The 17,119-nt window shown below is 35.7% G+C and overlaps 1 protein-coding gene across 1 annotated transcript in view; it reads right to left on the minus strand.

Moving 5' to 3' along the window:
- Window positions 1-17,119, minus strand: part of UNC5C (unc-5 netrin receptor C) — a 555,959-nt gene that overhangs the window by 189,629 nt on the left and 349,211 nt on the right. The window contains exon 4 of the mRNA XM_053703452.1: window positions 13,278-13,421. Coding sequence (XP_053559427.1) covers window positions 13,278-13,421 — 144 coding nt within the window. The remainder of the gene's footprint in view (window positions 1-13,277; window positions 13,422-17,119) is intronic.

Consider the following 17,119-nt stretch of genomic DNA (forward strand, 5'->3'; position numbering starts at 1 on the left):
ATTATTTGAATACAATCTGAAGGTGTCCCAGTTCATCTGAGGGAACCCAGTCACAGTGGACGTTAGCTTCACGACTTACCTTTTTTCTCCCATACTTCCCTCCCGGGCGAATTGTTTAGGAGCGTGGATTGTGCTGGTTTCACTCACTACAAGTTGCGGCGTGCAGGTCGAGCAGGGAGACGTGGATCGTGTGAGCAACTCCTGAGCCGTTCCTCACTGATGCGCTGTAGCCCCCTCCCACCGATTCTGCGTGAGGGGTGAAGATCCCGCTTCCTGGTCTGAGGTGCTGCCGCGACTACTGGGACGTTCGGACCGACCCCTGTTGGGATTACAGCCCTATCTGGAATACGGAAGGCTTGTTAGTGTGACTATCTGGGCCACACTCTCCCCTCCACCGATGCTGCGCAGGGGGAGATAGCCCACAGAAGTCATTGAATCGATCACCGGCCCTCGACAGACCAGGGAAGGGTAAAGTAAAAGTTGGACCTGAGTCCGTTGTTATTTTTTCTTGACTTTCTGCTCCCTGCTCCACTGCCTGCAGCACTTGAGAGGAATTTATAAACTATAAAGACAATGCTCAAAGACTTCCTTTTTCCTATCTCTATATAAAAAATGGGACATTTTCTTACAATATTGGTATAAAATTACTATGCAACAATAAGGCTATTATAGTACAAGAATACTTGCTATAAGGGTTGCTTGAAAATATGTTGTAATTTAAAAATTCTTAGCCACTAGATCACGAATCTTTAACTAAGCAGAGTTAACTGCATTATATAAATTAAAAAGAGAAGGGGAAGCAGATAAGTAAGGGGCAAGAGAGGAGTGAAGGGACATGAAAAAGGTTAGGGTGAAGCTAGGAGAAAGGCTGATCTAAGTATAACTGATAGATAAGTGTAAAAACACAATCCCTCACATTCCCTGGCTGAGCCCATACACCATTCTTAAGATACATATTATTAGAGATAAAACTCCCTACCTCTTCTTGAAACTTCCTGATAAATGCAAAACCTGATTCAGTCTAAAAATTATATTTTTTAGGAATGTATCCTGTACTTCTCAAGTGTAAAGGAAAATTTTCCTCAATGAATATGATTTTAATCCTATTGTTGAAAGCATTAACTATGTAAATAATTACAGACTGCTGAAATAATATTGTTGCTTCACTGTTCTAAGGTAAAAGGGAGGAGGAAGGAAGGGAAAATAAGGGAAAGGAGAAGAGAAAGGAGGAAGAAAGGGGGAAAGGGTAAAAGGAAAAGGGAAAGAACGTAGAGTGTGCCTGTTCTGCTAAGAATATGTGTCCTTGGTCATTTTACAGTTTTTGAAAGGTTCATAGAGATTTATTTTACCCAAAGAGGTTTAGGTCCCAAAATATAATAAGATCAACAACAATAATACACCAATAGTAGAATTATTTTTCTAGAATTACTCTAACTGAGTGAATCTATCTCAGCGGCAACTACATATACTGGCTTTTGTTTTTTTGTTTTTTCTCTCCTCTACCCGCCTATAAAACAAATCACTCTCACTCTCACATATGTTTTACACCCCACTCACTCCCTCACACGTTATTCTCCCTTCCACACTTTCCCCATACCCCCGAGAGGGGCTTGCACTTTAACCTTATCCCCCCTCCACTCACTGTCACAAACTTTAGGTTTCCCACTGAAATTATTTATAAACAGCTTCTGCAATTATGGCACAAATGGTTGTAAATTCTTCTCTGGGATCCCCTTTTTCAGAAATAACAGACTTATATGGCTTTGTGGTTGCGTTTTGGTAATTAGAAGGCCGCTAAATGCCGCTGCGCACCACACGTGTTTTATGTCCAGGAGTGAAGGGGTTAATTAGGGAGCTTGTAGGGAGCTTGTAGTGTTAATTTTAGCTTTAGTGTAGTGTAGTAGACAACCCCAAGTATTGATCTAGGCCCATTTTGGTATATTTTATGCCACCATTTCACCGCCAAATGCGAGCAAATAAAAAAAAAACTTTACATTTTTCACAATTTTAGATTTCTCACTGAAATTATTTACAAACAGCTTGTGTTATTATGGCAGAAATTGTTGTAAAAGCTTCTCTGGGATCCCCTTTGTTCAGAAATAGCAGACTTATATGGCTTTGGCGTTGCTTTTTGGTAATTAGAAGGCCGCTAAATGCTGCTGCGCACCACACGTGAATTATGCCCAGCAGTGAAGGGGTTAAATTAGGTAGCTTGTAAGGAGCTTGCAGGGTTAATTTTAGAGATCAGCCTCCCACCTGACACATCCCACCCCCTGATCCCTCCCAAACAGCTCTCTTCCCTCCCCCACCCCACAATTGTTCCCGTCATCTTAAGTACTGGCAGAAAGTCTGCCAGTACTAAATAAAAGAGTTTTTTTTTTTTTTTTAAATAAAAATAATAAAATATTTTAGTTGTGATGAACCCCTTCCTTAGCACCAACCTCCCTGATCCCCCCCCTCCAGCTCTCTAACCCTCTCCCCTACCTAATTACCGCCATCTTGGGTACTGGCAGCTGTCTGCCAGTACCCAGTTTGGCCCCACAAACCAAAGTATTTTAATTTTATTTTTAACTTTTATTTTTAATTATTTCTGTAGTGTAGCAGCCCCCCCACAATACCCCCACCCCCTCCCCCTCCCAGACCCCCCACAATACCCCCACCCCCTCCCCCTCCCAGATCCTTTTATATGGAAAAAAAAAAATTTAACTTTTTTTCCCCCTTCCTAACTTCATTGGTGTCAGTGTGGCTAATGTGTGCACGTGCACGCGCGTCCACGTGCACGCGCATCCACGTGCACACCCCCGTGCACGCGCGCATCGTGCACGCGCGCACACGCTCCCTCCTCCCACCCGGTCAAACGGCACCATCGGCACCATCGCTACCAGTGCAGAGAGGGCCACAGAGTGGCTCTCTCTGCATCGGAAGCTTGTAAAGGGGTATTGCAGGATGCCTCCATATCGAGGCATCACTGCAATACCCTCAGAGCTGCTGGAAGTGGTTGTGATCACTTCCAGCACTCTGTTAGACAACTGACGTACCAGGTATGTTCATTGTCATTAACTGATTGTTAATGCATGACGTACCTGGTACGTCAGTTGTCATTAAGGGGTTAAATATCAGGTAATACAGGTAGACTCTGATTCTGAAGGGAGATTTATACTTTTAAAAATTAAGATTAATAATATTCTATATACACTTTGCAATATATACGCTCCAAACATTTTAATTTATCCTTTTGGGAAGTAGTACAAGCTAGGCTCATGATGTGTGCTGAAGGATACCTGATAATGGGCGGGGACTTTAACATGGCCCCTAAATATCCGCTAGATAGGCTAAGAAGAGATTGTGTGCTCAAAAAAACTAAAAGAGATAAATTGGAATCAAAACTTTTCTCCAGAATAATGGCAAATTTAAGGGTTCGTGATATATGGAGACTTCAAAATCCTGACTCTTGTGAGTACACTTGCCTCTCAAAAGCGCATAAATCTCTCTCAAGGATAGATGCATTTCTATTAGATGAGAGGCTATGTAAATCACAAGTGCAGGCTCAAATATTTCCTATAGCTATCTCCGATCATGCGCCTATTTGTTTAGATTTCCAATCATTTGATCAAAGGCAAACAAATAGAAGATTCTTTTTTCCAACATTTCTAGCCACAGATCTCAAATTTAAAAACTGGCTGGAAGCTAAATTTAAAGATTATGCAGACCTGAATAGCGATTATATCTCACGTCCTCTACTATTCTGGGAGACGGCTAAGGCAGTATTGAGGGGGGAGATTATAGCATATAATGTGAACAGAACTAAAAAACTTAAGCAAAGGGAGGGGGAGTTGGCACGAGCAGTTTCTAATGCATATAACTTGCATTTAATTGAAAACTCTTCACAGAGTTGGGCTAAATATACTTCTGCTTTACAAAACAGGGATTCTTTTTTACTTTACAAAACAACACAGAATGTTGCTAGGCTCCAATCAAAATTATATCGGTTTGGAAATAAAACGGGAAAGTTGTTAGCAAAACTTCTTAAAATCGAGAGAGGCTCTCAATCGATAGATAACATAAATATGGATAGCCAGACATTCAGTACTACTGAAGAACTTTTACAATTATTCTCTAAATACTACTCTGACCTATATTCTCTGCGAACCTCCAACATACAGACACGGGATGAATTTTGGAGTAAAATTGCTTTTCCCACATTACATCCTGAAGTCCTACAGGACTTTTACGCTCCAATTACTGAAATGGAAGTAAATAAAGCAATCCAAACATTGCCTCATAATAAAGCCCCAGGCCCAGATGCTTTACCGAACGAATTTTATCAAGCTTTAAACACCCATATCATACCATACTTAACTACTTTATTCAATTCTCTTTACATAGAAGGAAAAGACCCAACCTCTAGTTTTACTGCTTCCTACACCACTTTGATTTTGAAACCAGGGAAGGACCCAACAAAAAAAGAATCTTATAGGCCCATTGCTTTATTCAATACAGACTATAAAATTTGAACCTCCATATTAGCACAAAGACTTCAAACTATACTGCCCCCCATTATTCATACAGACCAAGCTGGGTTCATACAGAATAGAAATTCTGCCTCAAAAATACACGAACTTTTTTTGCTTATTGACTATTTTAGAATACCGGAGTCCCGAGAGGAAGAGGGGCGAGAGGGTACCCATGATAAGGTAATAATATCCATAGATGCTGAAAAAGCTTTTGATTCAGTTCACCATGACCATTTGATTTACACCTTGCATAAATTTGGATTAAAGGAGAACTTTAGTAAATTCTTCAGTAATCTCTATCAAAACGCTACCACAAAGATATTGGTGAACGGTAGTATGTCACAAGATATTGAACTACAACGTGGTACCAGGCAGGGGTGCCCTCTCTCCCCTCTCCTTTTTGATCTTGCCATCGAGCCTCTTGCTATTTCTATACGACATCAAATTGATGGAATAAAGATAGGAAGGAAGGAGATTAAAATCGCTTAGTATGCGGATGATGTTCTCATTTACATGGCTAATACAAGATTAAATATACCTAAACTCCTAAACATAGTACAACAGTTTGGATCCTTTTCAGGATACAAGGTCAATAACACAAAATCCGAATTATTTTGGATTGTTCAGACGGGGGACTCGTTGGCAGAAATTCCTTTTAGTATAGCTCATAATTCTGTTCGCTATCTGGGCATTAATATTACTTATTATCCTAGCACTTGGTATTCCCTTAATATTACTCCAACAATAAATAAGATTAAAGACTCCCTCAAAAACTGGCAAAACTTTCCGCTATCTTTATCAGGACGAATAGCCGCATATAAGATGATGCTTTTACCTAAACTTTTATACATGATACAGAATATTCCACTTTTCATCAAACGGAAAGATATTGATTTTCTTAACTCTATTCTTAGATCATTTATATGGCAGAGTAGAAAACCCAGGATTTCTTTTTTTTAAATGATCTTTTCCTTTGAAATACGGTGGTCTTGCTCTTCCAGACATACGAGCATATAATCAAGCCTTTCTGGCTCGTACAGTTATTGATTGGGTCCATTTAAAGAACTATGTAACAAATAATGAATTAGAAAAAAATATAACTTATCCTTTGAACCCAATAGCACTTATACACACTGACGCTAACCAGATCCTGAATGAAATTAAAAAGTTAAAATCCATATATAATCCTATTCTTGCTTGGAAAAAGATCTGCGCTTTATTGAAGGTGGAACATCATGTCTCTCGATATATCCCATTCATGGGTAATCCTCAGTTTGAAGCTGGAATACAGGTAGGAGTTTATAGGGAATGGAAAACATTAGGTCTTAGTAACTTATATCAGATTCTTGATTTTGAAAGAAGATGTGTTAAATCATTTGAAACCCTTAGACTAGAATTCAATATACCACATAAGAATTTTTTTGCCTATCTCCAGGCAAGGCATTATGCTCTAAAACTTACTCACGATTATGGATGGAACTGGTCCCTAGAGAGTGTTGGGAACTGGCTTGCCGTCGCTAAAATGGGACGCATGTCAATTGCACCTGGATACCATATGGTGGTATCAGTAAAGGGAGCAAAAAATGTTGAAACAACTCAAAATAAGTGGAGTGCTCTGATCAAACAACCTTTGGACCCCCCACTATTCTACCTATCAATACAAGAGACTGCTCGTGTCACTCTTTCCTCCTCTTGGAGGGAATCCCACCTTAAACTGCTTTACATGACCTACTTTACCCCGGAAAAAGGATCCAGATATGGGAATAATAGTTTCAATTCCTGCCCAAAATGTTCTTTCCCGATGGCAGACCTTCAGCACATGTTATGGGCTTGTCCAAAAATTAGAAATTTCTGGTCGAAAATTCAATTCTGGCTGAATAAAATACTTGCCCCCTTTCAGATAATTTTATCATTAAAAATAATAGTCTTTTTATTCCATAATTATAGTAACAATGAAGGAAACAATAGGAAAATTATCAATATGACTTTATTAGCAGCTAGACAGCTTATTCTTAGAAAATGGAAACAGAGAACAACTCCCAGTATAGCCGAAACTAAGAATTACCTAAAAAAAACAATATATATTGGAACAAATTGACACAGACCCAAATAATGAGCAAGATATTAGAAAATTATTCCTGAAATGGTCACTGTTTATTAAAGATTTTCCACCTAGTGAAGTTGAGTTCCTAATCTACCCTTTCAGGAACTCGGAATTGGTTATGTTTGACATGTGGTAATAATAATTTTTTTTTTTTTTTTTTTTTTCTCAGAAGGATAGGGCAAGGGAATAGAGGGGAACGAGGGAGAAATAATCAGAAAAGAAAATCCAATTCAGGATATGTAAAATGTAATTTATTATTTTTTTTTTCTTTTTTCTGAGAATCAAGTTGCCTGAGGATATAAGGCTCAAATTATTTTGGTTACCATGTATTTTTTTTCTTTTTTTTTTTTACTTTACTTCTTTCTTTCTTTGGTTCTCATAATGTCGGTAATTGTTCTAAATCATTGTATTGAATGAAATTGTATTCTGGAAAGGATTTAAAAATAAAGTATTTAAAAAAAAAAAAAAATGAAAGTACAGAGAGAGGGCCAAGCCAATCAGAGGGGGAACTGGTTATCTGAGTGGAAATGCACGTTAAAGTGCTCAAAGTCTAAATGTAATATGTGCCAACATGTCAACAGGTCCCCTACTTTTGCTAATTCAAATACCACAGAAACTTTTAATATTACATTTAAAAGTAATTGTGATTCCACTTACTTTGTATATTTACTATTTACTGAGTGCGGCCTACTTTATGTAGGTCGCATGAAACGCAAAATCCGACGTAGGGTTAAAGATCATATCTATAATATAAAAGAGAAATTTCTTAAACATAGTGTTTCTAAACATTTTTTAGATCATCACAATAGTAGTTCTTCATCATTAAAAATTCAAGTTATTGACTGGGTGCCTCCATCTAAACCAAATAGATTATTAGAGCATAGAAGACTAGAAACCAGATGGATTTTTAAATTGAAAAGTCTGCATCCTTTGTGCCTAAAAATTGATATAGATGTGGCGGCTTATATGTGAATAGCAAGTGTGTGTATGTATATATATATATATATATATATATATATATATATATATATATATATATATATACAGTATATATTATCAAGTTTAACACATGGGTCCGAACTAGGATATTATTTGAGAATAATGAGGATTAAATTTGACATCAAGTCTCTATTTTAATATGTATCATATGAAATGTAGTATAAAAAGGAGTGTACATTAGGATTTTATACGTTTTGTGTTACAAAATAGCGTAGATTATGTATGTATAGTGAGATAAACTAAACGCAATTTGTTATTATGTATAAACTAAAGTATTTTATAAGTAGATGTTTTTTAGAAATTGGATGTATAAATTGTTTAGAAATTTTTCCCCAAATTGATACAAATGCTACAGAGCCAAAATAGCTGCTTAACCAATCAGATAAGTCACAAGGGCAACACACCCTCTGAAGGAGGAAGGTGTGTCCTAGACGGGCCTTTAAAATCAGGAGGGCACGATCTTTAAAACATCCGTTTTTTTCCTCTTGAAAAAGCCCAGCCACTGACCGGGAGAAAAGCGTAGGGGTAGAATCTACAAGGCGTCCAGTTTATAATTGGCTCCTGACCGATACACGACCGAGACCTCAGTGAGTTTTGTCCATAGACCTTGGGGATTTACTGATCATTTTGGAAGGACTTAACAACTGTTCCTAATGCGATTATCTTGGAGCGATACCATCACTTATATCTGGAGGCTTGTTTTTAACTTAAATTAAGCAAGTGCAACAATGTGTGTTGCGTGTCTATCTATCTAATAAATTTCACTTGAGTCGTGCTTTGTGTGCGCTTTTCTTTATTTCTCTCTCTATAAGCTCCGAATGGAGCTTGATGCCCCTGTTTCCACACAAGCCTTCATGCTCGCCGGAAACAGCAGTTATAAAGCAGCGGTCTTAAGACCGCTACTCGATAACTGGTCCACCTGCTCTGAGGCTGCGGACATCAATCCACCTGATCCTATATGATCAGGCTGATTGATACCCCCTTCTAGCAGCCAATTGGCTGCAAATCTGCAGGGGGCGGCATTACACAAGAAGTTCACAAGAACTGCTTGTGCAATGATAAATGCCGACAGTGTATGCTGTCGGCATTCATCGATGTCTGTCGGACATGATCCGCTGAGCGGATTATGTTGGACAGACCGATGATAAATCGTCCCCTTGCTTGCAAGTTGCTTGACAAAGTCAGAATGAACTGAACTTGGGATTTGTTAGTCAGCTGTAAAGGATGACTTTACAACCAACTTGCCTTTAAACAACAGTTTATTGAGATTTTAATCCAAATCGTCTATATTACCCAAGTTTAGAAAAATTTGTGTTAAGGCAGTAAAATATTGCACTTTTGTCAATAGAAGCTATAATTTTTAATTGTCATTTGAGTTGTGGTGGTTTTGTAAATAACAGGTAAAAAAATACATTTCAAAAGCAAATATTTAAATCTGTAAAATCAAGGATCATGCCACTAGGTCTAGTAGTAAATTAATATGATTGGATGGATTACATTATGTAACATAACTGTAATAATTTCTGTATACAAGTGTCTATTAACTCCTTGATTGCCAAAAGGCTATAATAGTTTGAAATTTAATTCATTGTAATCCTCATTTTGGACTGAATGAGTTAAAAAATGAAAACAAAAATGCCAAAAATGCCACAGCAAATGACTAAATTAAACTAAGCACCTTTTATTGTTGTCCTGTCTACACTGAGACCTTTCCATGAACTTGCTAATATGATGACCATCTGCTAAGTGTTTGCTGGTAAAATGCCAGAAACATTCATAAAAAAACAGCTCAGTTATGTAATAAAGCTGCAAAAAAAGCAGTTTATCTTGGACTTAATATTTTATAACCCTGATAAATCTTCATGTTTATGTGTATTGAATCTATTTTCATATTTGCCTGTGCTTTATTTTCATATGAAAACTCAATTACGACCGGGCTGCTTGCACTTATTTCCTAAAAGTGGTAACAGGGCTGAGTTTTTTACGGTGCAAGGAAAATAAATATTTGACACAGGAAAGCAGAAATTGCTTTGTAAATGCTTCCAAGGCATTTTTATTGTTTTCAAACAAAGGGCTAAATTACAAGTGGAGCGCCCGCAAAAATAGCAAATTTGGTCGTTTGTGAGCGCATGAAAAATAATCAGTCATTACAAGTTGCTGGTTATTGCTACAGTGAGCTCACGGTAGCAAATAGCGCTCAGAACATTAACCAGAGGTAAGACCTCTGGTTAATTTTCTAAATTTCCCCCCAATTGCCTCCCATCATTTAGTGCAATGTACATTATTGAAAAAAAAAAATTTTAGATTTTTTTTTTTAATAACTGGAGGAGGCAGTGTGTAGGGGTTAAAAGTGACGGGTGTGGGGTATTGCGGTCTATGGCAACTGTGTGTTCCCAGTAAATATATATGTATATGCTTATATACATATATATTTATTAATGTGTAAATATAAGCATAGACATATATATTTACACTTTGCTGCCTATCGCTATGGAGTCTATGGAAGTGCGCTCTCATGAGCGCAATGCTTCCGTGCAATGAGAACATGAGGTCGCGTTCGCATTGCACTTAACTCGTAATACCAGCGCACATTTGCATACGCTGGTATACCAAAGTAGTGCGCAAATATCCCTTTAGAGAAAGTGATCATTCGCACTCCACTTGTAATCTGGCCCAGAATGTTTATTTTGACATCTATTTAAAGGGACAGTCTACTTCAGAATTTTTATTGTTTAAAAAAAAAAAAAGATAATCCCTTTATTACGCATTCCCCAGTTTTGCATAACCAATGCTGTTATATTAATATACTTTTTACCTCTGTGATTACCTTGTATCTAAGCCTCTGCAGACTGCACACATATTTCAGTTATTTTGCTAGACTTGCATTTTAGCCAATCAGTGCCGACTCCTAGGTAGCTCCACAGGTGTGAGCATAATGTTATCTATATGACACGCATGAACTAACACCCTCTAGCTGTGAAAACCGGTCAAAATGCATTCAGATAAGAGGCGGCCTTCAAGGCCTTAGAAATTAGCAAATGAGCCTACCTAGATTTAGCTTTGAACTAAGAATACCCAGAGAACAAAGCACATTTTATTATAAAAGTAAATTGAAAAGTTGTTTAAAATTACATGCCCTATGTGAATCATGAAAGTTTAGTTCTGACTAGACTGTCCCTTTAACAACAGCCTGCTACAATAACAAGAATGACAATAGTGGCAACAATGTTGATGTTCCCTGGCTAATGCAAAACAGACACTCATGATGTACAGCAGTCACAGTCAGTTGGTGTGACACACTATTTAGAGTATATTCTCCAAATTACACTATTAAAGAGAAGTAGAGAAATAGATGGATAAATATAATATAAAACCACTTAGCCAGAAGATATGGCAGTATTAATAATTTACTAGTATAAATGGTTCATCTTATTGTGTCTGTTAGCATCTACACTTTGATTCTATTATTTATCTTAATTATGATCTTTAAATGAGAATGTGTTTATGAATTAAGTATGTTCTGTATTTTAGTCTATTCTGCTGAATCAGTGCATTAAAGGGACATTAAACTGCTGGGCACAACTACAATAGCATGGGTTCTACCCACTATGCTATTGTTCCACATCTTCACACGGTATGTCACATGCACCCCCTTGGTATCCTTTGTTGAAGAAGCACTACAGGGATCTAGCCAAACACATCAGGTGAGCCAATGACAAAAGGCATATATGTGCAGCCACCAATCAGCAGCTAGCTCTCAGTAGTACATTGCTGCTCATAAGCCTATGTTGGTATGCTTTTCAACAAAGAATACAAGGGAATTAAGTAAATTAGATGATAGAAGTAAAAGTCATTTAACATTGCATGCTCTGCTCCACCTTAATCATGAAAGTTTAATTTAGACTTTACTTTCCTTTAAAAGTCAGCTGTCACAAATAACTGTAGAATAGTAAAACTAAGGCTCATATGAACACCAGAGTGTTCATGTGTTCTAAAACATTCTAGGTAGGGCTGGTCTTCAATTTTTCCAAGGCTGCTTTTTATTCTCTATGAGCTTACCTAGGTTGACTTTTTAACAAAGCATATCAAGAGAAACACATTTGATAACAGAAGCAAAGCTGTTTAAAACTGCATGTTCTATCTGAATCATGAAAGTTTAACTTTGATTTTACTGTCTCATTAAACTGAATGGTTGTGTTGATCAGACATATTCAGTGACCACAGGAATATAGAAGATTATATGGTTTAATGCATTCAAAGGCAACATTGTATAGAGGAGATTAGTGTGGGATCCACTGAGCAGAGAGAGGAAGTAAATAGCTAACAGAATGTTGTTCACATTCCCTGAATTTAAAATAACCCAGTATTCAAGCACCAAAGAAAATGTTTGAAATATGAAATGTCAACAGTCAACACCATGAATAAAAAAAAGCTGGCTTTAAGGTGGAAAGTATGCGGTGTCCAGGACATAAAAGCAAAATCTTAAGAAGTGTTACAGTTACTTCCTGAAGCACACGTTTACTCTGTAGTATAACACTGTATTTTTGTACATGGCATTAAATAAAACTCTGTGTGAAGCTGCTTGTCATGCTGCCGGCAATACCTTTCTATAGAACGCCACTAACAAATACAAAAACTCTTTTATTTCTTACAAGAGATCACAAGCCATAGTCAATAGAAATGTGGCATTGATTTACTAAGGTTTCAAAAAAACTCTCCAGTAAGGAAAACATATTTTCAAATCTATGGAACTGATGCAGTTAAAAGGATATGAAACACAAACTTTTTCTTTCATGATCAGATAAATAAATGCACTACTGTGAGCTAGCTGAACACATCTGGTGAGCCAATGACAGGAGATGTATATTTGCAGCCAGCAATTACCAGCTAGCTAAAGTAAAGTAAATGGGAAACCTGTTTATATATAATTTTCAACTTACTGTCTTTTAAAAGAAGCTTTGTACTTAAGAAGTTCACAAGAAGGAGAAGTATTGAAACATTTTGAGATTTATTTCCCTGAACACAAGTAAAATATGTTTAAATTTAAACTATTCTAATAGCATCAGTTTAATTTCCTACTAATGTTAAAGCGATGGTAAATCCTAGTGTTTAAAAAAACGCTAGGATTTACCATCACTACAAATAAAGTGAACTTTCAGTACAAAAAGGGTGCTAAACTCTTTTCTCTCAATGAGTTGACGTTTCCACCTCTAAAGCAATAGCTGTGCTAGTCATCTGACAGTGTTCTGTATGATAGTATGGCTATTGGTTTAGAGGTGGAAACATCACCTCAATGAGTAAAGAGCGTTGTGCCATGGGTGGCCAGAGGCGCTGGCTTTAGCAAGGAGCCTCGGAACAGAAAGGGTGAGCTTAGAACCCTTTATTAGGAAGTGATGCCTGAAAGTCCACTTTTTTTTAGCGATGGCAAATCCTAGCATTTTTTAATTTCTCAGATTTACCGTCACTTTAATTGAGTGATCTATTCTACTTATAATTCTGATTGGCTGATATGTACACTGTTCCTTTAAACATGAGTTAGCAATTCAATTTCAGAACTCATGGATAGCATAGGAATTGGAAAGATGCAAAACAACATATGGAGAGATAATTTAGGTTATTTTGCTTAGGGGAGAAGTCTGGCAAAAACATAGCTTACTTACATGCTATCCGGACATATGCCTTTCTGCTTTTGGTGGTACCTGCAGAACTCCATGCCACACACTGGCACCAGTAATCTTCTGGGCCGAACAACTCCTCCACTTGTTGGCGAGAAATCTCTATACTCACTTCTCTGACAATGAGACCTGCAAAAAACAGCCATGAGAAAGTACTTCTTAATATGACATTATCAGAGATGCACTGTACAAATAAGAACATATACTGCCTAGAACTACATTTTATTTAAATATTTCATGGATTTGTGTTTTCTAAAATAGTCACAATTTTCCTATTCCTCAAAAAGGGAAACAATATATATATTATAGTGAATTCTCTATATCTAATGTTCACAGTTTACTATTTCATTATAGACATTTACATTGTATATTAAATATGTCCCTTGTCTTTTGTTTTATTCTTTTTTTTTCCAGAACAAATGTTAACATTGTAATATTAACATTCATACACTGAATTGAACAATCAGACGTTGAATGTTGATATTAAGATATTATTTATAAATTGTGATTCCAATAGACTTACACTGGAGTCTATGAGAATTAACAACTAAAGGTTGATAAAGAATTATCTTGATGCTCCATTTGATAATCAAATATTATATTTAATATTCACGTATTGCATTTTATAATCAAACGCTTCCTGTGATAAAAGAGCAAACATTTTTTAAAGGTTCACAATAAAAAGGTCTTGTAGACTTACTAAGTCTGGAGACAAATAACATAACTGAAATATGGGGAAGGATTTATATTACTCATTACAAGTTAAAAGCAGGGGTACCCAAACGCTGCCCATGAGGTGCCACACTGGAAAAAAAATCGAAGCTATCAAATAAAATCTGAAAGCAAAGCTGTTTAGGCATAAATAACACATAAACATAATCATAGCATGTTTCATTTTATGTTAATGATACAAAATAAATATAGGAAAGGGTACTTCAAACATCTATCATGATTTACATAATTTAACCACAAAGATAAGAACCAAGTTCAGAGGGATAACAACTTTATGTTTACATGAGACCAGAACAGTACAGATCCCAAAATCTGACAGTAAACTTTCATCTATATACCCAACCTCTTGATCTGACTACACTTAATTTAAGCAAATAGACAAGAAGGCTTAGGTTCTTAATATTACAGCTGGTACATCTGAAGATGTGGGGGTAAAAAGCAAATCATCAAAGAAACCAGCATGTTTGTGAACTTCTATCAGGAAAAAAATTAAGGAACCTATTATAATTTTGCTGTTTTTTTCCTTGCTTATACTTTATAACTCCAGTTCAGGTAAAACAAATAGTAGTGTGCTATTATGACTATCGTATAATACATACTGTGTGCCTTTTTAAATAAAAAAAAATAAGAAAATGGCTAAAAATCCTATCATTAAGTGATGAAAGACCCTTTTTAGAGTTTTTTTTTTATGCCAAGACGCCTAAATTTAAGCTACTGCAGCACCGTCTAGAAGGGAAATTCACACTATGAATGTTCCTGATTGTGAGACACTAAGAGCCCTTTACAGGAATCAAAAGCCAAGCATAGCCTTTGATTTCCTTTTAGCCTCATAGAGCTTTCATTTATAAAGTAGAGGATTAATTGCTGTTTGTGAACAGTTGTATACAGTCTTTTAGGCTTCACACAATTTATTTTTTGTGTGGTTCCAAGCACAACAAGCCACTGAACCATGCAATATCTCCAAAAACTTCTGATGGGAACTAATTTAAATGAGATGCACATGAATATCAACTCATTTTATAATTGTTCTTTACACAGTATCTATACATAAATAATCTACAAAAGAATCATAGCACAAGCAATGATATGAAAAGAAATGATACAAATGGCATAACATAAATGATACAAATGGCATAACATATATATATAGTGGTCCTTGGCATATCCTCAAATCAGATGCTCCGGTGTTACGAAAAAAACAAAATACAGAAAAAAAAAATGAATCATGCAAATATGAATAAAAAAAAAGCCTATTCGTTTAACCTGATAACCTTTCAAACAGCAAGCATGAGAAACAAGCGTTTTCAGCATGCTATGAGAATGTTTTAATAATGAGGGTAACAGTCAAGTTCAAAGCAGTTTGGTGATTTGGGAGTTGAAGTACTTAAATATCAGAGTTACATTAGTAGCAGTTGAATGCACAGTCACCTTGCATCAGAGATTTACATAAAAGTAGAAAACTCACAAATATTGTTAAGAAAAATGTCTTAAAGGAACATTGTACTCAATTTCTTTAAAGGGACACTGTACCCAAATGTTTTCTTGATTCAGATGGAGCATGCAATTTTAAGCAACTTTCTAATGTACTCCTATTATCAAATGTTCTTCATTCTCTTGGTATCTTTATTTGAAAAGCAAGAATGTAAGTCTAGATGCCGGCCCATTTTTGGTGAACAACCTGGGTTGTTCTTGCTGATTGGTGGATAAATTCATCCACCAATAAACAAGTGCTGTCCAGGGTTCTTGACTTTCCTTTTCAAATAAAGATAGCAAGAGAATAAAGAAAAAATTATAATAGGAGTAAATTAGAAAGTTGCTTAAAATTGCATGCTCTATCTGAATCACAAAAGAAAAAATTTGGGTTCAGTAACCCTTTAAGGAAAATTGACATATCCCAATGGAACATTATAGTCAATGTGTTCTTTGCTCTATCATCGTATAGATGGCATTTTAAATTGCATTAACTTGTTTTATGAACAATACATTCTTGTCAACTTTGTGGAGGTGTGGCCTAATTCACCAATAGATCTGTGAGAATTGTTTTAGCACAACTTTTATATAACGATATTGCAGTATTTTTTCATTAACATTTTTTTCCAGGACAAAAAAGGGATTTTCATAATGCGTAAATACTGTTCTTTCATATGCTTTACAGAAAATGTTTTAATGCACTTTGATGCAACCATTTTTTAAAGGGACAGTAAGAACCTTGTAATTACAAGGCCTTTCTGTTTTGTTACTATAGAATAACATATCAGCCATGTATTAACGTTTTAAAAACAGAACAACATCCTTTTTACTGCAATTATTTTTTAATAGCTAAACTATTGCTACATTTTCAGAGCTAAATTACCTGAAAAGGGAGTAAAATACATAATGAAAATTGATTGCATTAAGCATAACTAAACATTTTATTTAAACAGCTGAAAGTGTTGACTGTCCCTTTAAGTAATGATGTGGCCTGTTATTTTATACAGCCCAAAAATTATCAACTCTTGAAAAGGTTTTGGGATAGTACAACATTAAAATATGAAACTAGATGATACTAGCAGGAAATACAACTGGATTTAACCTCTAAAAAGAACTTGTGGAAACAAATATATTTTTCAAGGTGAAATGTTTCTAACCACTTGGCACGTTATCGCAATTGGCTGAGTGCTTAGCAATGTCATTTTGTGATTGCACAGATCACAAAGATATATCACTAAGCACATTAAATGAGTTAATATTTATACAATTAATAAGTATATATATATATATATATATATATATATATATATATATATATATATATATATATGTATATATCAGACTGATTGCTGGTATTTGTTGTATACATTTTTATTTATAATTGGGGACTGCTACAAAAGATTTTTTTTATATATATATAATAAGAATAGATCAATTATACTGTGTTATTTTGATGATTAGTAATACAAATGTATTGGTTCCTGTTTAACGTATAATAAATATTGCTGTAGTCTTAAAGGAACATGAAACCCAAACATTTTATTTTATGATTTAGATAGAATATACATTTTTTAACAACTTTCCAGTTTACTTCCATTCTTAAATTTGTTTCCTTATCTTGGTAT

Source organism: Bombina bombina, chromosome 2 (genome assembly GCF_027579735.1).
Source record: "Bombina bombina isolate aBomBom1 chromosome 2, aBomBom1.pri, whole genome shotgun sequence".
Taxonomy (NCBI): domain Eukaryota; kingdom Metazoa; phylum Chordata; class Amphibia; order Anura; family Bombinatoridae; genus Bombina; species Bombina bombina.